Source organism: Gadus morhua, chromosome 4 (assembly GCF_902167405.1).
Source record: "Gadus morhua chromosome 4, gadMor3.0, whole genome shotgun sequence".
Taxonomy (NCBI): Eukaryota; Metazoa; Chordata; class Actinopteri; order Gadiformes; family Gadidae; genus Gadus; species Gadus morhua.
The window spans coordinates 15,654,808-15,678,847 of NC_044051.1; the positions used below are offsets into that span (position 1 = coordinate 15,654,808).

Sequence of the window (24,040 nt, forward strand, 5' to 3'; positions counted from 1 at the left end):
CCGCGCGTCATCACGCCGCAGAGAGAACACTCCCGTGAGGAAGGGAGACACGTAAGAATGTGATACTCACACTCCTGTATTTATTTACCCAGAGCGACCTCAGGTTGGGTCATCCACGAGCGGGATGGGGGCAGGTTGGTTCAAGGGCATGGACATGAACCTACGAACCCCTCCACGCACCATGGAGTCAAACCACCCCAACCCCCCCCCTCCCCCCCTGCCCACTGATGTGGTCCCCATGGAGGCCCCCCCCGGTACCTCTTGGGCCCCTGGATGCTCAGCATGCCCATGTCCTCCGAGTGGTCCACCAGCGTGCAGGTGAAGCCCTGGTCCTGCAGGACCGTTCGGATGTGGTTCCAGTTGTGCTCGGCCACGCCCCCGCCGATGGCCAGGTAGTATGTGTCGCCTGGGTTGGGGACAGACAGACTGATAACTACACACGGGTATGTGTTGGGATGAGGTGATGGGTGTAGGGATAGGAGGAACCGGAGAGAGAGACGTGAGAGCATGTGACAGGACATCAGACCGCTTGGAGGAGGGAGAAAGATAGAGACAGAAAGATAGAACTACAGACAGATAGAGAGACAGAAAGATAGAACTACAGACAGATAGAGAGACAGAAAGATAGAGTCACAAAGATAGAGAGACAGAAAGATAGAACTACAGACAGATAGAGAGACAGAAAGATAGAGTCACAAAGATAGAGAGACAGAAAGATAGAACTACAGACAGATAGAGAGACGGAAAGATAGAGACAGAAAGATAGAACTACAGACAGATAGAGAGACAGAAAGATAGAGTCACAAGATAGAGAGACAGAAAGATAGAACTACAGACAGATAGAGAGACGGAAAGATAGAGTCACAAAGATAGAGAGAAAGAAAGATAGAACTACAGACAGATAGAGAGACGGAAAGATAGAGTCACAAAGATAGAGAGACAGAAAGATAGAACTACAGACAGATAGAGAGACGGAAAGATAGAGACAGAAAGATAGAGAGACAGAAAGATAGAACTACAGACAGATGGAGAGACAGAAAGATAGAGACAGAAAGATAGAGAGACAGAAAGACAGAGCTACAGACAAATAAAGGGACAGAAAGATAGAGAGACAAACAGATAAGGAGACGGACGGACCAACAGTACATATGTCAAATGGTCGGTCAATCAGACAGAAATTTGGGCGCCCAAGGCGCACAGACAAACTGGCGGAGAGCCAGGACATAAAAATGACGGCCAGGGGGAACATGAGACAGACAAACAGGCCGATGGAATGAAAATGAGACCAACAGACGGGTGGGACATACTGATTAGGAGAGAAGAGAATAAGAGCAGACGCACTGAAGGAAACAGACACGTGGACTGACGTAGGACATCCAGCAAGAGGGGGAGAGGGGGAGGGGGAGAATGTGAGGAGGAGCTAGAGAGCAAGCAGAGCTGGAGAGGAGGAGGTCGGGGTGAAGCTGGAGGTAGGGGAGGGTTGAGGTGGAGGTGGTGGTGGAGGTGGAGGGTGTGGGTGGAGGTAGGCCTGAAAGGTAGAAGGTAGAAGGGGGGGGAGGAGGAGGAGTGGTGGACGTACCGTTTGACTCGGGTGCCAGGGGCAGGTTGGCAGCCCCCGGCTCCAGCCGGCTCACCGTCATGTCGGCCTCCGTCCCCCCGCTTTTGTTCAGCATGCAGGTGTACACTGTAGAGCCTGGGGACACACACACACACGGGGACACACACACACACACACACACACACACACACACACGACACAGTTATACAGACTGAGATTTTACGATAATTTCTACTTAAAATCTCTCCCCCAAATCGTTTAGATCCACAGTTACATTGATTCGTTTCGCTAATGTTGTTGTGAACGTGTGAATCTGTGTTCATGTGTGTTTATGTGCACGTGGATCCGGTTCTTTCTCGATTAATATCCAGATTCCCTTCTGCCCGTGCGTTGGTCTTCTGTATTCTCAGAACTTCCGGAGGAGTTTCCGATTTCGGTCCCGGACTGACCTGGCTTCTTGTTGACGTCGGCGGTGAACAGCCAATCGGCGGCCTGCTTGGCGTCGGGTCCGCTGAGGTAGAACTTGCCAAAGTAGGACATGTTGAACACGGCCACGCCCTGACGACACGTCATGCACTCGTCCTTAAGCTGGGTGAGGAACAGACACAGGAATACTTAGAATACTAAGAAACACTTCCCAGTACTAGGAAGGGGAGCGTTGAGCGAGGACGCGTGGCACAGAGGGCTGCAAGCCACCGCAGCCTTATCTTTGCTCTGTTATGTCGATTCTTCTTCTCGCGGAGTAACCTTTGTGTGTTCACGAAACTTGTTGTTTGCTTGTTGGTGTTTTATTTCAGGGCTCCACAGTGGGAAGACGCCTGGGCAGCACAGACAAAGAGGAACGTGATCCGCACAGAGCGCCCATGGACACTTGTAGGATTGACTCACTTCCTTGAGCATGGTCACGAAGCAGATCTCACACACACACAGACACACACACTCACCACGTGGTGATGGGAGGGGAAGTCGAAGGTGTACTCCTTGCCCAGCAGGGCTCTGTACTTGTCGTCCGTGTTCTTCGGGCCGTCGTAGGCGCCGTAGTAATCGTAGCTCAGAACCTACAGCCAGCGACAGACACACAAGAGGTTTTCATCAGGAGGTTTATTAATCATCATCCTCACTTAATACAGAGCCTGAGAGAGTGAGTGTGTAGGAGTGAGTAGGAGGGAGTGAGGGAGTGAGTGAGGGAGTGAGTGTCTGTGTGTGTATGTAGGGGTGAGTGTGCGTGTGTATGGGTGTGCGTGTTCATGTGCGCGAGGTCTTACAGGCGCAGGGCCGTCCTTGCTGAACCAGCCCGGTCTCTCCCAGCCGTGTCTCTCCTGGTACACACAGCCCTGCTCCGTCAGCACCTGACACACAGGGATAGAGAGAGGGAGGAGCACAGTGAGAGAGTCAGAGAGTGAGAGAGAGAGGGAGGAGCACAGTGAGAGAGTCAGAGAGTGAGAGAGAGAGGGAGGAGAACAGTGAGAGTCAGAGAGAGAGAGAGAGAGAGAGAGAGAGAGAGAGAGGGAGGAGCACAGTGAGAGAGTCAGAGATTGAGAGAGAGAGGGAGAGAGGGAGGAACACAGTGAGAGAGTCAGAGAGTGAGTGAGAGAGAGAGGGAGGAGCACAGTGAGAGAGTCAGAGATTGAGAGAGAGAGGGAGAGAGGGAGGAACACAGTGAGAGAGTCAGAGAGTGAGAGAGAGAGAGAGAGAGGGAGGAGCACAGAGAGAGAGTCAGAGAGTGAGAGAGAGAGAGAGAGAGAGGGAGGAGCACAGTGAGAGAGTCAGAGAGATAGGGAGGAACACATTGAGCAAGTCAGACTCAGAGAGTGAGAATGAGAGCGAGAGCGAGAGCGAGAGTGAGAGATTAGATTGACCTCTTCTACATAACGTCTTGTTGTCATGTTTAGCTATTCACCTTCTTGCGTCTGCATTTCCCATTGTACAATGTTTGCTTGGGTTTTTCCGAGCCAATAAAGCTCCTTTGAATTAAGCTGGATTGTACCAAAAGAGAAAAAAGAAACCAGCAGTGTCTTAGCTGCTTTGAGTGAGTCTGTGGACACACTCTGAGTACAAGGCCTCTAAAAGAGGACAACCTGCACACATTAAACTGCACGCACATCACAGACACGCAAACCTAGACATCCGGGAAGGCGGAACTAGACAAACTCATTTAACCACTACGGGGAAGATTTCTCTCAAGAGATTCAAGGATTCATCGAGAGCCAAGATTCAGCGAGAGCCTCGTCCACAAGTCAGGCCTTTGTGCGTCGTAAGTAGGGACCTTGAACACCTATTGAACACGGTTCTCAGAGAGCTGGACGGAGTAGAGGGCAGTCGGGGACCCTCTCCCCACTGAACCTAAGAAGCGTTTAATGCGGTGTTTATGAAGTGCGTTCCTCCCAGGAACGCTCGCAAACAAAACACTGTTAAAGTTATTCAACGTTGCACTCGAGTGCAACGAGTGCCAGAGGCGGAGAGACGGCGCCGGGTTGGGGAGCGCCGTGCGGGACGGAGCACCGTCGGTCACGGGGTGGTGTAGCAGATGGTTGCTGTTGCGCTGGCGCCTGCATTATGAAGGCCACAGTGCCAGTTTGCTACAGACTTGGTTGCAGTTGTTATTATGTTGTTATGGATCCAGTTGTCAAATTTGAACAAGGGCTTCTTGTGTTGACGGCTTTTGCTTGTAATAGCTAAAAGCTTGTGTTAGAAATGGTCACAATGAACTTAACCAGTCTGTCTTTGTATGTAGCACGGTGTAATCCTGTGTGGCGGGGTTAAAATAAAACCGTTTCATAGCTGAGGTTCGCATATACGTCCATTTCAGACGAAAAATATGGTAACAGCCTTCATAGCATGTGTTAGCTTGGTTTATGAGGTAAAAAAATAAAAATCATAAAGAGAGGGAAAAATCTATTTCCGTGCGTCTATATCTTCCTTGTTAAATTGACAGTCGCCCACACATGGTAGGTAGGTTCTGTTGGAAGCAGGCAGCTCTACTGCCAAAGCTACCCACACCGGGCTATATTTACCGTCCGCTCCTTGCTAGGTGGCGAGAAAACGCGCGGGCTAACGTGTTGACGGAAAAATATATATACATTTCTAAAAACCGATCACCATCCTTAAAAGCAAAACCGATTTTTTAAAACAGAGAAGAACATGGGAGACCAGTGCTTCAGCAACCACTCTGTATCGACTATATCTGGCTGAGCCCGCGGAACATGCTGTCGTGACTAAGAGCCCATCAGAGCCCAGAACGCTTCATGTACAGTAGCGTATAGTTATTTATTGCATTCTTCTCCCCCAGCCTATTCAGAGCCCCTTCACCGCGACCGCCAGTGAGTTCGGTCGTTTTTCCCATGCAGCCGGAGACAGGTGAGGCGGGTGGCTGCCGAGCAACGATGGATCAGAGTTCCATTGCCGTGGCGCCGCGGAGGCTGAGGTTATCGTCTAAGCCTGTGCTTGGCTATGCCGATGCTAAAGACACGCCCTGTTTGACCACACGAGTCGTGTGAGGAAGAGTCTTAATGACGCCGTGACCACGTAGCAGACTTCCAATCTCTCGCCTCTCTTAGAAAGCCTTGGACAGAAGCAGGACAGCTAGTCATTGATCTGAAAGGTCATGACATGACTATAAACATTAATATGCTAGGGCTCTTCAAGGAAACTGAGCCATACATGGGAGTGCATCCAGTATTTAGAAGAGTAAGTCATTCAGTAAAATAATGAATTCAGACCGCTCAGACATCACCGATTATACTCTTTTCCAACAAGAAGAAAAGTTTCTAACAAAAACGGAACAAACTTATGTGATTGGGTGTCTGCGACCCAATCACAATCAATTGTGACCAGACTGTTAAATGAAGGCGAGGGGGGAAAGAAGAAAAACCACTCACTGAGCACGAACAAGATGCAGACTGAAGCACAACACCGGGACTCAGGGGGAAGACAAAGAGGAGTAAATGATATCCCGAGGTAGACGACGACTGGAACCTCAAGTCTAATTGGGTCATTCATACTCTGTCGCTCCACCATTATGCAATCAGTCGGATCTCCCGGAGAGCAAACGCTGCTGACAAGACTTCACTTCAGCCCAAGTCTGAATCACGTCTGCACACCGGAGTGAGACGCGTTGATTTAATTCATAGTATGGCGGTGGGGTCACGGGTGTCGGATTTGAAATTAGTCATAATGTTATGCAGTTGGATGTAGAATGGTCTAATAATTATAATTATAAAACAATTGTACCATTTTCCACAAGCGAAGCGTGTGTGCTGTACAACACTAGATGTACACACTGTGACATTCTTCAACTGAGTGATGAGTGAGGAGTCTGTGTGGGTATGGGAATGAGTGAGTGAGTGAGTGAGTGAGTGAGTGAGTGAGTGAGTGAGTGAGTGAGTGAGTGAGTGAGTGAGTGAGTGAGTGAGTGAGTGAGTGAGTGAGTGAGTGAGTGAGTGAGTGAGTGAGTGAGGGAGCAAATAAGAGAGTGAGCACCACACGCACCACGCAAAGACCATACCACTTCAACCTCATGGTCAACAGTGCGCTGCCGTGTGCATGTGTCATAACCCGAAGCCGTGCGATAAATATCGATAGCAAACAAAGAAAGGACAGAGGAACAGAACGGTGGAACGGGTGGGGGAGGGGCAGAAGGTCAGCCAGTGACGCAGCGCAGGAGGAAGAAAGGAGGGAAAATGTCAGAAGAAAGAGAGAATGTCAGGAAAGAACTGCGGATGAGTGGCGTGAGACGAGTGTGGGCAGAGGGAGAGGGTGAACAGGTGGAGGTAGAAGAGAGGGAAGGAGAGGGGGAGGAATAGGAGGAAGAAGAGAGGGAAGGAGAGGGGGAGGAATAGGAGGAAGAAGAGAGGGAAGGAGAGGGGGAGGAATAGGAGGAAGAAGAGAGGGGGAGGAATAGGAGGAAGAAGAGGGGGAAGGAGAAGGGGAGGAATAGGAGGAAGAAGAGAGGGAAGGAGAGGGGGAGGAATAGGAGGAAGAAGAGAGGGAAGGAGAGGGGGAGGAATAGGAGGAAGAAGAGAGGGAAGGAGAGGGGGAGGAATAGGAGGTAGAAGAGGGGGAAGGAGAGGGGGAGGAATAGGAGGTAGAAGAGGGGGAAGGAGAGGGGGAGGAATAGGAGGAAGAAGAGAGGGAAGGAGAGGGGGAGGAATAGGAGGAAGAGGAGAGGGAAGGAGAGGGGGAGGAATAGGAGGAAGAAGAGAGGGAAGGAGAGGGGGAGGAATAGGAGGAAGAAGAGAGGGAAGGAGAGGGGGAGGAATAGGAGGAAGAGGAGAGGGAAGGAGAGGGGGAGGAATAGGAGGAAGAAGAGAGGGAAGGAGAGGGGGAGGAATAGGAGGAAGAAGAGGGGGAAGGAGAGGGGGAGGAATAGGAGGAAGAGGAGAGGGAAGGAGAGGGGGAGGAATAGGAGGAAGAAGAGAGGGGGAGGAATAGGAGGAAGAAGAGAGGGGGAGGAATAGGAGGAAGAAGAGAGGGGGAGGAATAGGAGGAAGAAGAGAGGGAAGGAGAGGGGGAGGAATAGGAGGAAGAAGAGAGGGGGAGGAATAGGAGGAAGAAGAGAGGGGGAGGAATAGGAGGAAGAAGAGAGGGGGAGGAATAGGAGGAAGAAGAGAGGGAAGGAGGGGGGGAGGAATAGGTGGATGAAGGGAATGATTTAGAGGAGGAATAGGTGGAGGAAATGAGAGAGGGATGGAGAGGGGGGGAACAGGTGGAGGAAGAGCGGAATGGAGAGGAGGAATAGCTGGAGAAAGAGAAGGACGGAGAGGGATAAATAGGTGGAGGGAGAGAGGAATGGAAAGGAGGAATAGGTGGAGAAAGAGAGGGATGGAGAGGTATAAATAGGTGGATTGAGAGAGGCACATCTTTGTGCATCGACTTCAATCGCACAGCGGTCGAAGAGACATCTCCAATAGTAAAGAACAGAACGTTTCTCTCAGGGGCACGTTGGGTTGAGTGTCTTTAGACGTCAGGGGGAGTGAAGGCATTTCTCCACCTCCAGTCGGAGGGCCTGACCCGTCCTGCAAGCGCTCGCACCGAGGCAGATCGTCCTACCTGTGATTGCACAACGTCTGACCTTCCTCTGCGCTAATCACAGTAATGCTGTCCACTCACTGCCTCTTCCCCACTCACTGCCTCACCTCTCACACCACTTATGCCGCTAGTACGCCTGTCTGTGCTCGCGTCTCAGGGAAAATATGAAGTATTATAGAAATGTCACCGCTTTTGCACAGATTATTTATTTATTATTTGCACCGTGTTCATTTTTTGTTTACGGTGCTGTCAGCTATCCACATATTATTAAATGCTCTGCATCACTTTCAGTGTTGCTATCCAGAAAGAGGCTTCTTCATAAGATGATGGCCTTGATACGTTTCAACTAGGGCTGAAAAATCGATTTCAATTTGTATGCATGTTAATTTCCTGATATGCCGATTAGTTAATCAATTTAATCGCATTAATTCATATTTTGTGTGAAGGAATAGAAGAAAAGAAATCTGTGTGAAATTAGGTGAGGTTGCAACGGTTGATATTTGATTTTCTGATGATTAATGCACACTTAATAACGAACAACCCTTAATAACGTAATTAGAAGGACACGATGCCTAATGCACACCATTATAACATGATTAGGAGCACATGATGGTAAATGCAAGCCTTGATAACCCTAATAACTTATTGAGTATTCAGTAGTTAATAGTCGTCGATCAGTGTTCACTTTTAAGTGGAACATGCCACTTTCTTTATCATTTGGTATTTACCTGATTCTCTGCGTCTGCTAATATGCCTTTAATTGTATTTGTCTGCATTTCTTTTCATTCTGTAACTATCTTTAAACATTTCCCTCTGTGTGTTTGTTGTGTCATACTGGCTGATTGCCTAATTTGGAGAAAAGGGAAAGAAAAACTGTCCTGGGATTTTATTGAGCTTCTCGCTATAAATAAAGGTTGATGATGATGATCGCGATAATTATGATGAGGATCAGCTTAAGCTGCGGTTACAGTTCCGTTCCCCTATTTTCAGGGAGGCAAGACTTATATCCCATGAGTCACTCATCCTGAAACTCATACCGTGTGTGTGTGTGTGTGTGTGTGTGTGTGTGTGTGTGTGTGTGTGTGTGTGTGTGTGTGTGTGTGTGTGTGTGTGTGTGTGTGTGTTTGTGTGTGTGTGTGTGTGTGTGTGTGTGTGTGTGTGTGTCTGTCTGTCTGTGTATGTGTTTGTGAATCTGCGTGTGCGACCGTGCGTGCGTGCGTCTGTGCGTGTGGGTCTACCTGGTGGAAGGGGTCCTTCCTCATGTTCCTGCTGGCCAGCGGCTCATCAAAGGGGAACACCACAGAGTAGTTCTTGGCGTATGACTCGTGGCTCCGCTCTCGGATCCACTGGTTGTTGCCCGTCAGTGAGTTATGGAAGCGCCTGAAAGTGGACCAATCAGAGGCCTGCGTGTTCAATTCCGATGTTCTAAAAAAAAAGTTCTGTGGCAAAGATCACGATATAAAAACATGTGCCATGCATTTAGGATTCTTCGTTACATGCTTTGACTTTAGATTAGCAGCGCAGTGCAGCGCTTTGTTAGCCTGGCTATTGCCAGACCAAGGTCAATCGTAGATTGACCTTGGTCTGGAGAAGCCACTGTCATTTTCTTCAGCACAAGAAGCGTGATCAATGGGCCTAGTTCAAATGACTGTACGCAATCGGCTGCTTGCCGTCACTTCCTTGTTGTCTTTCTGTTAAACCAGCCAATAGCGCGCCAGGGGGAAAAGCCAGCTTGGTGATTGGCTTCCGCAAAAACCTATCGAAACTAGAAAGAAATGTATTGCTCTTCTCCAGACCCTTCTGCAGGGCGAACTCAAATCGCCGGCAGAATGGGCGGGGCTTACCCAGTCTAGCGTTTTGTCTGAATGCGTTCCGTGTGCGTCCACGTTGTTGGTTACCTGATGTCGTAGCCGTACATGTCCTTCTCGGGACGGCCGTGGATGATCCAGTGGGCCAGCTCTCTGCCGCAGCCGCCCCCCAGCATCATGCCTGCAGACAGACACGGGATGTCAACCAGAGCGGACAGAGATGCCATCCACAGCACTCTTCAGTAGGTGGTGATTCATTGGTATATCAGAACATTAAGTTAAATGTATGGACAGGTGGAGGGAGGGATGGACAGGTGGAGGGAGGGGTGGACAGGTGGAGGGAGGGGTGGACAGGTGGACAGGTGGAGGGGGAGAGGCCTGGCAGTGCTTTGAAGACATGGTCAAAACAAGCAACAGGGGAGATGACTGCTAAATGTCATGAGAGATTTTGCCACTGATACGGGTGTGTTGAAAACACACACACACACACACGCACACGCACACACACACACACACACACACACACACACACACACACACACACACACACACACACACACACACACACCTCTCTCCGATGACATTCACCCGGTGGCTCTAAAGTGCGTTTCAGAGACGCAACGTCTCAGTCTCTCGGCTTCCGACCCCACCACCCGGCCACCCAGCCACCCACCCAGCCACCCATCCATCCGTCAATCAATCCACCCACTCACTCTGCCTCCCTCCCATTTCCTTCCCTTACCCGTTCTCTCCGTCTAGACGGGCTCCTTCCCCTGCTCACGCCTCCCCGCTGTTCCTTCCCTTTCACACCGCTTTCTGCACCCACGCACATCCCGCTGCTTCAATCAATCTGTTCCCCCCCCCTCCCCTCCCCCCCCCATCCTCCCTCCCTCCCTCCCTCCTTCCTGTCAATCAAGCGTTGTGTTTGACAGCATAACTCACAGTCAAGATCGCGCAGCCTCGAAGACGGGCGCTGCTCGCCGACAGCGACCCGCACAACAGCGAATCATTGAAATATAACTCAAAATAATATACAATCAAAGTGACCCAGCTGAAAAAAACGACCCTACAACCCAACAAGTAACATGTTTGCGATGCGTTCATCTCCAGGCTAACGAGCGTAGCCTCGTCTGCAACTCGTTACAGTGGTGGCGGGGTTAGCCGCAGCGCCACAGAGCCACCACAGGCATCAAGTGTAGCATGAACGGGAGCGTCTACAGGAGCCCCAGGGTTCACTTTAACAAGGCCTTCGTCGTGGTGGAGAGAGGCAGCCTGCGAGCCTCTCTCTCCCCCTCTGATGGAATTATGAGGCTTCGCCGGAGACACTGTGAATGCACTTATGTCGCCAGGCAACAGATACAAACCCTGCAAGGGCGCTTTTGATTTTAATTTTTTTATTGCCTAGCAACCAAACTAGCAGCATAAAAAAAAAAAAGACGATGTTAAGAGTCGATGAAAGGCGACGTCTTCGGCGACGTGAATCCATTAGCCCCGACCTCCGAGTTGTTCTCGTCGGGAATACTTTTCGTCAGAGCGCTGACGTTTGTCTGTGTGTGTGTGCTACTTTGTAAGTGTGTGTGCTACTTTGTTAGTGTGCACTTGTTTTTATGTGGAGGTGTGCGCTCGTTTCTGTGTGCGTGTGTGTGCGCTCGTTTGTGAGTGTCGGTGCACTCGTTTGTGTGCGCGCGTGTGCACTCGTTTGAGAGTGTGTGTGTGCGCTCGTTCGTGCGTGCGCTCGTTTCTGTGTGCGTGTGTCCGCTCGTTTATGAGTGTGTGTGCGTGCTGACATGTATCCCAGGTGTGGTGGGGGGGGGGGGGGGGGGGGGGGGGGGGACCAAAGCTGGGCACCGTTGTTCTTAATTAGAAAGTCTTTGTCCCCCTGCTGTGTCTCAGCTCCACAGTGACGGTCCAGCCTTTACCCAGAGCCCCTCGCTGTGCCTGGCCCATTAAAGAAGTGACAGGCCTGATGAAGACGGATCACCGCGGGCCTGGTTTCCGACGGGCACGGACCACAGAACACAGAACGTGGCGTTTCATCCTGTGGTTCAGAGGCCCACCCGGGCGCCGGGGCGGGGCTGTTGTATCCCCGTTTCCCCGGTCGGATTGCTCCGTTCCGCGGGCTGAGAGATCATGACATCATCCTCATCACGCAGGGGTCTGGGAGGGCAAGTCAGTCAAGAGGGCTCGTTACTCGTCACGCCGCAGACGCGAACGGACGCGTTCGTGCACCCGGGGTCCAAACATGCTGCAGTCGGGCCATCGGGGTGACAAGCCGCTTGTCATGTGGTGGAAACGCCTTGTTGACACTTTAAGCGGAACGCGACGGCTTTGTGTTTGAACGGCGCTTCCCTCAGCCCCGCCGCAGCTGATTTCCTATCTGCCGGTTGCAGCGGTGACATCTGTTGGAGCTGGTGCTGCTCAGAGACACTTTCTTGTTGCCGTCGCTGCAGCCGTGGAAAATTCCGTTCCAATCATTTGACATGAAACGATTTTGTTCAACCGTCTTTCTATTCACAATTAACTCGGAAATAGTATTTTTCCGCATTGGGAAAGCTGTGAGGGTGAAAGTCATGTATAATATAGTTTATTCGTTTGCATAATGCTAATAACTTGACGTTCTTGGTCACTCACTTTAAAAACACACTCCATTGCCTTCTCCATAGTCATGCATGAGGTTGCTCTCAGTAGGAGCTCATGTAGACGGTCTGTGTTTGCTGCGCCCATGACAGCAACACCCCTAACGTGTACGACGGACACAGAGGGGGCGAAGGGATCCGATCGGATCGCCGAAGAACGATGTGCTTTTTGCGTGTGAGGGTTCTGCCTCCTGGCATCATCCTGCGACTCCCTGAGGGGGTGGTGTTCAGCGGTGATGAGTGTCCCGACGAGAGACGAGGAATGCTGATGACACCGGAGACCCGGTGGGGTCACATGCATCACGCACAGGAACTACACCCGCGGGAGGAGTCTGGCTCAGCGGAGTCACTCGGTGAGAGGGGACAGTCCATTAATCTGCAGCATGACTCTCGCTTCCTTACCCCTTTGACCCACCGTGGCTGGTTCCTAGTTCAACAACGATTTGTTACCGCTATAGTTACCTTTATTGTTGGATTGTACGATTATTGATTGTATTTGCACACGATACAGTAAATATGCCTTAATAACCAATTTGTTAGAAAGAAGTTGTCTATTTTATTTTTTGAGCAAGTTTCAAATCGGACCGCTTATTTGGAAATAAGATGCAGTGTTGTACTGCAAAGAATGGACTGATCTGTGTTCATCATTATCCTGCTCCCTCTCTTTTCATTCAAGTCATTCCCTGCATATCAGAGAGGTTCGAGCGGGTGTTGAATCGTCTCTGTGCTCCGCTGGTCTTGTCTCACACTTACCGGCGCTGTTGAAGCCACAGCCCAGGAAGAATCCCCTGACCTCCGGAGCTTCCCCCATCAGAGGCTTATGATCCGCTGTGAAGGACTCTGAGTGGGGGAGAGAGAGACAACATGTCAGCTTCACTATGTCAGCTACAATATAAACACATCCCAGCCACAATATAAATATATCAGCTACAATATAAATATATCAGCTACAATATAACCATATCAGCTACAATATAATCATATCAGCTACAATATAACAATATAACCATATCAGCTACAGTATAACAATATATGCTACAATATAAATATTTCAGCTAAGATAAATGTATCAGCTACAATATAACAATATAACCATATCAGCTGCAGTATAACAGTATAACCATATCAGCTACAATATAACCAAATCAGCTGTCATATAACAAAATAACCATATATGCTACAATATAAATATTTCAGCTACAATATGAATATATCAGCTACAATATAACCATATCAGCTACAAGATAAAATAACGATTTTATATGTTTCCATGTTATATTTGTTTGTCGTTTGAATCTGTTGTGCTGCTGCTGTTATTATTATTATCATAATCAAAGTGAAAGAAATAGAGGAAAGGGTATGTCTTTGACCAACCCACACACACATTAAATTAATAACCTTGCAGGCTCCCAGTGTAAAGATGTGGTTCAGGTTTTAAGTTATCATGGGGAAACATCCAAGTGCTTAGCATGAACCTCCATACAAACACAGTGCTGCGTGTGGCCCAATGTCCCAGGATTACCACGCAACATGTAAACACTCAAAGTCTCACACACACTTCTAGTCCTATCAGCACTTCATCTGTTGTACACCAGGGTACAGGGGTCAGAGAGAGATATATATCTCTCTCTCTCTCTCTCTCTCTCTCTCTCTCTCTCTCTCTCTCTCTCTCTCTCTCTCTCTCTCTCTCTCTCTCTCTCTCTCTCTCTCTCTCTCTCTCTCTCTCTCTCTCTCTCTCTCTCTCTCTCTCTCTCTCTCTCTCTCTCTCATTATATAAGTGTATTTCTTGTGTCTGTGTGTCTGCATGTACCTGGGCCACAGACGGTTGACTTGATGCCAGTCTGCTCCAGGGCTGGGACTCTGTTCATGGCTCCTTCTATATTCGCCGAAAACACATCCCAGTCCAGGTCGAAGAGGCTGAAGGCAAACTTGTCAGACACCTGGGGACGGTGACACAAAATCAAACATGCAACCGTCAGCTCTAGTGTACTTCAGCTCGGCCCGCAGTTTGAATGACCTCAGGGGCCCATGATCATAGAAACAGTATCTTATAGCACGTCGCTACAAATGTCTCTGTTTGCATTTGTCAAATGGCATTTCATTCTGCGATTCCATACACAAAGATTGTTTTAGGAGCTCAAGCAAAGCTCTCCCCCCCCCCCCCCCCCCCCCTCCCACACTCCCCTCACTCACACATAGAAATTAATTTATTCAGAACACCTGGGAACCAGATCACCTCCCCAATTTGACTCGCATTTCAGGGAAATCTGTCGAAACATGCCTTCTGGAAGAATGGATCCAACTTTTAATCTACAAAAATAAAGGGGTTTAAAGCTGTAAAAAGCCTCTATTGTTCATCTTGAATAGTGCCTTTCACTTATGCCAAGAAATAACTTATCCTAGGATATTTCAAAAATGAGGATATTGAAGACTTTTATGAAGCGTAGAACCTACGCAAGAACACATCTACTAAGGGCTTCTGCACGTCCCCTAAGGGGACATTAGAGGGTGACCAATAGACCACACCCCCTATCCGTACGTCTCTGAAGGGGACATTAGAGGTGGACCAATAGACCACAACCCTATCTGCACGTCTCTGAAGGGGACATTAGAGGTGGATGTCCCTAGACCACACCTACCAGGCACCTCTGCATGTCTCTCTGAAGGGGTGGGCCAGTCAACCACACCCACCGCATGAGGTATTGTTTAACAAATGACAGGTTTATTCACTCCTAGTTTGTCTTTCAGTCGATTACAAGCACCCCCACACACACACACACACACACACACACACACACACACACACACACACACACACACACACACACACACACACACACACACACACACACACACACACACACACACACACACACACACACACACACACACCTGAAAGGCAGCCTTGGGTTTCCAAGCAGCAGTTCCACCTCTCCCTCCAGATGCCTTGTGCCTCTGAGGCCATCGATCCGGCCTATCTTTAGATGTTTGGCACTGCTGCACTTCTCACCACGCCACAAGTTCTTTGTTCACAACTCGCTGTCTCCGTGAGGCCAATCGACTACGGGTCACAGAGCCAACCAAGCGAAGGAGGAGGACGAAAGGAACCGGGGAACAAGAGACGCGAGCGACCCGAGGAATGACCTTCGAGTGGACGGGTCGTGGCGGGGAGAGAGGGGTCTGTGCTTGGCTTGGGAGGCGACAAAGACACGCTGCCTGAAGCGGTGCCAGCACAGCACACATCACTCTGTCACTCCATTCAAGTTATGTTTGACTGCCTCAAAGGACAAACTCTTTATGCGGTTCCTGAATGTGATTGAGTGTCATTTTTCAAGCTACCAAAACACACACACTCTCTATTCTGTATTTTTATTTTTCTATTTTGAGCAGAGCATTTCCTTCGGGATTAATAAAATACTCATTAATAAATTACACGCGGCAGGATGTGACGGTCTGGTTGTGGCTATGTAACGTTACGTAACCGATGGCTACCTACAGTTTGTAACTATTAGGTTAATTAAAGCTATCTGTATGCACATATGAACAAGACTATTCACCTCCATGATAAAAGGTCATCAGGAGAGCTGTGTATCGCTACAAAAAACATTCTTAAATGTCTCTAATGCCCCTTGCCCCCATTATCTAGTTGTGGTTTCACAATATCAGTTAGGCATCGGGTTTTAATAATTTATTATGTTGACCTATTCCACCTGTTGCATAAACGGTGCAATGACTTGCTTTGAGTTTTCACAGCCTCTTTTTTTCCAAACCGGTTGCAACATCACACGATTTCTGTACGTTTTCAAAAGCCTTCCATCACCGGCGCTGGCTCCAGAGACGCTGCTCAGTGTGATGCAAGCACCCCAAGGCTAGCCTGTGTCATCATGCGTGGGTGTCATCGCTAGGGCTGCACCTTTCAGGATTACTGGGAAGTATACCAGGATGCAGTCTGATTAATTGCATCAAAGGACTCCTTAGTATGGGATTTGTTACATTTTGTAATTACCCAGCTTGATCCGTGGGGAATGGTGTAATACTACCAGACGGACGAGTTGTCGCTTGGTCATTTCTGCGCCAAAAATATATCTATCTGTCTATTTAAAAAGCTTCTTGTTTTTTAAACTTGTGCGTACAGAACTGATCGCCTGTTTTGATTACGATCGCCGGCCGGCCGATCGGTGCCTCTATAGTCGTTGTCATAGCGATGTGGCGTATTACCTTGTCCCAAAAGATCGGGTTCTGCTCATAGCCGCCCACGGAGAGGGCATCGCCCTGGAGACGGAGATACACGGAGGCATCGTGGTCCCGGACGTTGGGCATGTTCTAGGGGGAAGGAGAAGATGATTGAAGCATTAGGGGGATGGGGCGAGGGGGAGACGAACAGCAGCGATTCCAGGGAGCTTCCCTCTGAATGGTGATCTTGGGCTTAGCCTGCTTTGGAAGCCTACGTCCAGCGATGGCTTCGCTCATCGATACTCATTGCAACCAGATATCGATGGGCGAAGTCATCGCTCGAGGTAACCATTGATATCTTTATTTTATAGTAAAGAAAAAACAAAAGTAATATTTCGTTTTTTTGGGTTTGTTATCTTGCTGCTGATAATAACAAAGAGAATGTGAAAAAATTATAATCGACAAACTAACAGACTCTCCCAGATATCCACCAACAAATGGATATCTGGGTTTTCATACAAATACCAGTTAAGAGGCTGACATTTTGAAATCGGCCCCCCCTACATGGCTAATAAAAGTCAAACTGCTCATCTCCTCTGCTCTCTCTGATGCTCTCTCTGCCATCCACCCTCTCTCGCTCTCCTCTCTCTCGCCCATGCCAGCTACAGTCTTTGAGCTCAGCTCTCTCTCTTGATAGGTGTCTGTGCAACAGATCGATACGAGGCCCTGGTCGAACACATGCACGCCCGCACTCGTGTTATTACGTACGTTTGACATGAGAGGTTATGGAATCCATTTAGTGGGACATCAGGATGATGTTGGCTTGTTGTTGTGGGTGTGTTAGCTTGTGTGTGTGTGTGTGTGTGTGTGTGTGTAGTGATGCGTGTGTGAGTGAGCATGCCTGTGTGCATACGTGTGTGCACGTGAGTGTGTGCACGCGTGTGAGGGGGTTAGGTTGTGTGCATGTAGGGATGTGTGTGCGAGTGTGTGAGTGTGCATCCATGTGTGCAAGCGTGTGTGCGATCGTGTGAATGCGTGTGAGTGGGTAAGGTTGTGGGTGTGTAATGATGTGTGCGTGCATGCATTCGTCCAAGTGGGTGTAGCTGACCTATGGAAGACAGGGACACTGTGCACCAACACGCGCATTTGCAGTGATGGACGGATGGACGTATCATTACACACAGGCCTACACCCGTATTTCCAGCAAGGTTAGGTAAATCATATGGTGCAGAGCTCAACGTCCAAAAGACATTCACCTATATGTCTGTATTTCGTAGAAACACTTATCTCTTTCAAATATATGTCTGTATGCACCATGTGGACAATTGCACTTGGGTTTATGGTTCCACAATGCCCTCTGCTGGTGGGATACTGTACACAAAATGGACATAATGCCACTAGAAACTGAGTGAAGTACTAAACTAATAATGCTTATCAATGCCTCTGACCTGGATGCCGTCTGTTCTCGAACCGACGAGATAATGGCACTAAGCTACATGTGGCTAGGTCTTACCTGGATGACCTCAATTCCCGACTGACGAGATAATGGCGCTAAGCTACATGTGGCTAGGTCTAACCTGGATGCCCTCTATCCTCTACCAATGAGATAGTGCCGCTAAGCTACATTTGGCTAGGTCTTACCTGGATGGTGCTAAGCTACATGTGGCTAGTCCTACCTGGATGCCCTCTATCCTCTACCAAAGAGATAGTGCAGCTAAGCTAAATTTGGCTAGGCATTACCTGTATGGTGCTAAGCTACATGTGGCTAGGTCTTACCTGGATGGTGCTAAGCTACATTTGGCTAGGTCTTACCTGGATGGGGTTAAGGTACATGTGGCTAGGTCCTACCTGGATGCCCTCTATCCTCTCCGTCACCACGTATGCGTGATGCATGGCGATCAGAGGCACCTTGACCCCGGCCATGTCCCCCAGTTTGGTGGCCCAGACACCTGCAGGGAGCACGAGGCACACCGTCAGATAGACATACTAAAGACGGCTTACACTTGTCTAACCGTCATAGGATGGCCTGTGTCAAAGAAACAGCTGCAAGAGAGACGAGAAAACAGTGAAGAATATAAACCATACGGTCATATCTTTATCTTTATTTCAGACCCAGGGGGATCCATATCACCAAAGAAAACAAGAACAAACAGAAAAAACACTAAAATACAAAGCTTTCCACAATATCCAATGTCCAGCATACAGACATGTTGGCCAATGGTTCCAAAGTCTGGAAGAGAATCTGACAGAACTGCGTACAGGGTTAACAAAGACAGCAATTAGCAATTTTCGGTCAGTATCGACCTGGGTAGAAACACTCCCACGCTAAGGACTCGTGCTAGCAGTAATCATAGAACCATATCCAAAGGCTCATAATCATTGAAGATGAGTTGAGAGACTATTCGTCATATAAATGTTTTACCTTAATTGCTGAGAATAAGTGCTTTATTTAGGTGCCATTTTAGTTTGTACAATCAACAATGTAAAAAAATGATATATAAACCGCTCAGCTGTCCGAAGAACCAAGGCTTCTCTAATCAGAACCTCACCAGCGTACGTTGGGCACTATGAGGTTGACAGTCCAATAGCCGTTACTTTTCACTCCTTATCTCTCCTTTAAATCCTTTGTTTCCAAATGAACTCTAGGTATACCCTTTTAAGTTAACCATTATTAGGACTGGTAACTTTCGTTTCGCAATGCAGCTTCTGATCTAATCCCCTCATAACGCGATCCTCTTATAACGCTTCTATGGAGGAAATCAATGCATTTTCAACTCTGAGTTTTTGCTGTTTTTCCCTCCCCTCTCCGTGGCCCGCAGAGGGCCGAACCCGGGATGCTATGCCGACCGACCGCGACTCACCCGCACAGTTGACCACGCAGGCCGTCTCGATGGTGCCGTGCTCCGTCTCCACCGCCCTCACCCTCCTCACCCCCGTCTCGTCCTCTCGCACCGTGATGCCCGTCACCGGGCAGTTCTCGATCACCTGTGGAGAGGAGCGGAGACGCAGGTACGACCCGTCAAACGCTGACCGGGGCGACTCGTTGGCCATACATCGGTACACAGAGGAAGGTACTCACATACTCGGCTAGACACACAAAAACATGTGCAATATTTGACGTAACAAAACCATTGGGGATTATTTTGAGAAGTTAACGGCCGGTAAACCTGATGTTATGGCATAGATATGCCCTTTTACTGTGCCTACCAAGCCCACAATTTCCCTCTATGGAAGACTGCTCCTTCTCAAATTGTATTCTAATCCGCCCTTTGGCCATTTGTGTACAAGTAGCTCAGTGGTAGAGCGTGGGGACTAGGAGGCAGACGTTGTAGGTTCAAGTCTGACCACAACCAAATATATTGTCCTAAAGGTCATGAAATACATGTTGCCCCTGGTTGCCTAAGAGACATGTTTGATGATGAATTTTGGTGGTTTACTTCCGATAAACATTGTTATCCAAACACACTGATCTGGTTCAACAGGGGTAAACAGATGTAAACCACCCTCTTAGGCTAACTCTGGCTAACTTACAGTTTGAATGTTGATTAGTGTGCAATATCCCTGAAATAAACCAATAAATAAAACCTGCTTTTATGGCAAACAAGTTTATAATTATATTTGATTAGCTATTTCAAGTATTTGCAAGAATCTCCCCGTCCACAATAACCCGGTACTACAATGTGCTGGGCCTCATGATAAACACTGTATGAGACTGTTGGTCCTGTGGTTACCGTGGCGCCGCGGGCCGAGGCGGCCCGGGTCAGCGTGGTGCAGGTCCCGGCCGGGTCCATGGTGCCGTCCTTGGGCACGTAGAGCGTCCCGTACAGGTCGTCCACGTTCATCAGCGGGTACAGGTCCTTGGTCTCCGCGGGCGACAGCACGTAGGACTCGATACCGTACACCTTGCCGAGCTGGAGGAGGAGGAAGAAGAAGAAGAAGAAGAAGAAGAAGAAGAAGAAGAAGAAGAAGAAGAAGAAGAAGAAGAAGAATTGACCCGTTGAAGTCGGATTATATTTACTATCATTTACTTTTGTATTTTCTATGCTACACTGCAACTTGCTTAAACTCTACCCTGCACCTAGTATCAACGCTACGCTGCTTCTAGCTTCAACGCTACACTGCACCTAGCTTCAAAGCTACTCTGCACCTAGCTTAAACTCTACCCTGCACCTAGCGTCAACGCTATGCCGTACCTATCTTAATCACTACTCTAGCCTTTTCCCCAACACAACACCAGCCCTCGGCGCTCCCAGAGCTCTAGCTATTCCCGTGTCCTTACCGACATCAGCCTCTTGTATTCGTCCAGCCGCTGCTTGTTGGAGGCAATGAACAGGCCGCCATTTTGGATCCAGCCAGTGTGCAGGCCAGTCTCCTCTTCCAGGTCTTTCGAGATCACGTTCCTGGTGTGAGCCAGGAGCTCTACTTCCACGTCACTGGGCCTTAGCTGCCACAACAGGCCTGTGGTGTAGGGGGAGAACAACACAAAAAAGGGATATCCAAGTTTTGTAAGGTCACTGTGTACTTATCGGCAAGGGTTAGACACACACACACACACACACACACACACACACACACACACACACACACACACACACACACACACACACACACACACACACACACACACACACACACACACACACACACACACACACACACAATGTAAGTAATCTTACATTGTCAAGACAGAGGAGTACAATATTGGCATAGGATCGTGTGGCAGGTAAGAGGGTAGAGATACTGTTTCCTCTTTCTCAAAAAAAAACTGTGAGGCCCCACCAGTTATAAATATGGAAGAAGTTAGCCTTTGGCCAGTTCTGCTGATTGTACAGGCTTTCAACAGGTTTCTAAATTTAAACCAGAACTGGTTATGTAAACATTTGTTTCCCAAGTGGGGGGAGAATTAAAGACTCTCCCATAACCTTCAAAACCAGACCAAATAGATATGTCGCTGCATGCGCATTTTCGCATAGATCCGGTTTTCACGATAAGGTCGATCGACCTTATCGTTTTCACGATAAGGTCGATCTTACAACTTTCCTCTCCCTGCAACACTGTAGGAGCAGATAATTATGGATTATTCTAATTATTTATTTTTTATCAGCATTCGTAGTGTTCATCTGCAGAGAAATAGTCTGCCAAAGACGATGGCGTCATTTATCAACCGAGTACGCTGGGTACTTGATAAGTTAGCGGACTACTTGCGGAGTGATACGAAAGACGGCAAGAAATCCACTTTCCTTGACAGCGGTCATTATATGCGTAGCAACGGAGAATTCTCAAAAAATTATTCACCGCCGGAGGTTGTGAAGGCCCATGCAATCGAACAGAGTGTTCTACAGCATTGAGATGAGCCATGTAATAAGATAATATAATATATATGTATAATTTATGATAATATAATATGATCATATTGTCGTATCAAAAGGTGTGAAGACCTGACCTGACACCTGGTTCAACATGACTCGCATGACCACAAATACCAAACGCTTCAGCCATATTAACGGCTTAGGTCAGTAATGGCTTTCGTAAGGGTTCCAGAGAGACAAACAGACAAGTGGACAGAAAAAGACAGACACGCAGACAGACAGACATACAGACAAACAGACAGAAGGGCGGACAGATGGATAGACATACAACCCCCGAACAGATGAAGTGCCTTCATGGTATGTGTGTCACGTACAGAACTATTGGCCAAACTTGATCCTCCACAAATATTGTACTTCTGTCTGCCATAGTGTATGCTCATCACTGAGCCTCACTGTAATTCCCATACACTTTTCAAACAGATCAAAAACGTTGGACATGCTTGTGCATACTGCAGCATGCCAGCCGGAGCAGCAGGGAAATATATGTCCTGGAAATCATACCATCCATCCATACCTCTCTCCATTCATCCATCAATCCATCTACACCTCCTCCCCCTCTCCCACCCTCCCTCCCATTGATCGATCCCTCCCCCCCTCCATCCATCCATCCATCTATCTATACAGCCTTCCCCCCAGCCACCCCTCCTCCCTCCCATCAATCCCTCCCTCCCCCCTCCTCCCTCCCTCCCTACCTGCAGTGTGCCAGGTGGTGCCGGCGGTCAGCCGGTCCCGCTCCAGCAGAACCACGTTGGTCATGCCCATCTTAGCCAGGTGGTAGATGGTCTGGCAGCCCAGACTGCCCCCTCCGATCACCACCGCATCAGCTGACCTGCAGGGCACCATCACCACGGCAACACAGGCGACACTTTCATTAATTTCATTGAACTCGCTTTTCCACTAGCTTCCCTCACGCTGATTCAATAATTGTATTAAAAACCTCTTGTTGTTTCAACACAAATGATCCTCAGCTTGATGAGGAGTTGAAGAATATACATGCATCGATTATGAATTAGAATTTAAGAAAGAATCGATGAAACTGGAAATTAATAGATATGAAACTGGCCTCTGTAACTGAAATATTAACAGTAAAAAATGTGTGTAGCATTTATCCTTCAAAAACAATTGCTTTAGAATCGATAAAAGCAATACATTTGAAAGGATGAACCACTGAACGAACATTATAATGTCACGGAAGGATGCGAGCCCCTGGTCGTGACCTCTGACCTGGGAAGTGGTTTGGTGGGGCCGGCCGAGGCCCCGCCCTGCTCTTTGAGGGTCTTCTCGTATGGGACGTTTTTTTCCTTGGTGGGCTCCGAGCTGTAGCAGCGAGCGCTGGTCCGGACCAGAGGAGAGACCCCAGGAGACCACCGCAGGCCTGCCCTCCGCGCAACGCACCCGAAGAACCCCATGACCCCTGATATGACCCCTGGTATGACCCCTGGTATGACCCCTGCAGGCAGAAACACATAGCATACAGGCAAGGTTCTGAAGGCCATTCAAGCTCGTTCTCATGTTGCTAATCAACGCAAGGATGAAAATCTACACAACACAATAATAGGTTAAAAAGAGTTGAGTGATCCACTGGTAAATGGTCCCTGACCGACCTGGTTAAGTTAATGACCATGTAAACGCAGTTATCGGTAAGTTGTTTCTTTACTGGGACAATGATGTTATGAAAATCAGGACTATTGCCCTTATTACCTTGTTGTAACAAAAAGCTCTTGGGACATGGTGACGCAATCGACAAGCTATTCATTGCACTTATTATCTTCAGAGGTGATTAGGGCTGAAGAGTAAAAGTGTCGCCTGTAATAGCCCCTTTATCTCAAGGAAATTCAGTTGATAAAACAGGGTATACATAATTCTTTTTTTTATTATATTATAACATAATTATATTTTTGTCTGCAATCTGGTCCAATCCAGGTAAAATTAGGATTTATGTTTCTTAATCATGCATATTACCCAAGGGTCTTTCGTTCATCTGTGACCAACTCTTCTAGGAAAATATATTTTACATTACAATTTAAATAGTGCAATGGATACTATGGTGTTAAACAAGGTCGAGTACAGAAGGCACAAATTATCTTTTATAATTTTAACCGGCTTTTCATTTTCATTTAGGGAAAGACAACGAGTGCATGTTCTATGGCACGACGGTGCGCTCATCCAGACCACTCAATGTTCTGACTGTGCGTTCACAGCCAAAGCCAAGGAGCGGCGAGAATACATAAAGAGTTCATGCAAAGACGCGAATAAAGTTTAATTTTCTTGAATAGCGGTACGAAGTTGCGACCTGATACAAGGACTTCGCGTGATTCTAGTCGCGCGAACGATGGAGATTTGTTTGCCGCGAATTTAGCTTGAAGCTTTGTCCTGACAGTCTATCAGCGTTCATTATTTGACGTCCAGAATGAACTGGTTCACAGTGCAGACTTTCTCCTCCAATAAGCTTGTTTTGAAAATCGCGCG

General features: G+C 48.3%; 1 protein-coding gene across 3 annotated transcripts in view; it reads right to left on the reverse strand.

The window, feature by feature from the left end:
• sardh (sarcosine dehydrogenase) overlaps positions 1-24,040 on the reverse strand; it is a 33,199-nt gene that overhangs the window by 8,597 nt on the left and 562 nt on the right. For 2 of the 3 annotated variants that reach the window (XM_030353710.1, XM_030353711.1), the window contains exons 2-17: positions 22,796-23,021; positions 22,264-22,400; positions 20,482-20,660; positions 19,934-20,113; positions 19,064-19,187; positions 18,051-18,151; positions 16,248-16,352; positions 13,840-13,969; positions 12,783-12,869; positions 9,484-9,574; positions 8,824-8,965; positions 2,824-2,907; positions 2,503-2,616; positions 2,008-2,146; positions 1,580-1,693; positions 259-406 (exon numbers count right to left, since the gene is read on the reverse strand). In XM_030353710.1, the coding sequence (XP_030209570.1) occupies positions 259-406; positions 1,580-1,693; positions 2,008-2,146; positions 2,503-2,616; positions 2,824-2,907; positions 8,824-8,965; positions 9,484-9,574; positions 12,783-12,869; positions 13,840-13,969; positions 16,248-16,352; positions 18,051-18,151; positions 19,064-19,187; positions 19,934-20,113; positions 20,482-20,660; positions 22,264-22,400; positions 22,796-22,980 (2,060 nt within the window). In that variant the 5' untranslated portion in view covers positions 22,981-23,021. The remainder of the gene's footprint in view (positions 1-258; positions 407-1,579; positions 1,694-2,007; positions 2,147-2,502; positions 2,617-2,823; positions 2,908-8,823; positions 8,966-9,483; positions 9,575-12,782; positions 12,870-13,839; positions 13,970-16,247; positions 16,353-18,050; positions 18,152-19,063; positions 19,188-19,933; positions 20,114-20,481; positions 20,661-22,263; positions 22,401-22,795; positions 23,022-24,040) is intronic. The other variant, XM_030353712.1, reaches the window with a different exon arrangement.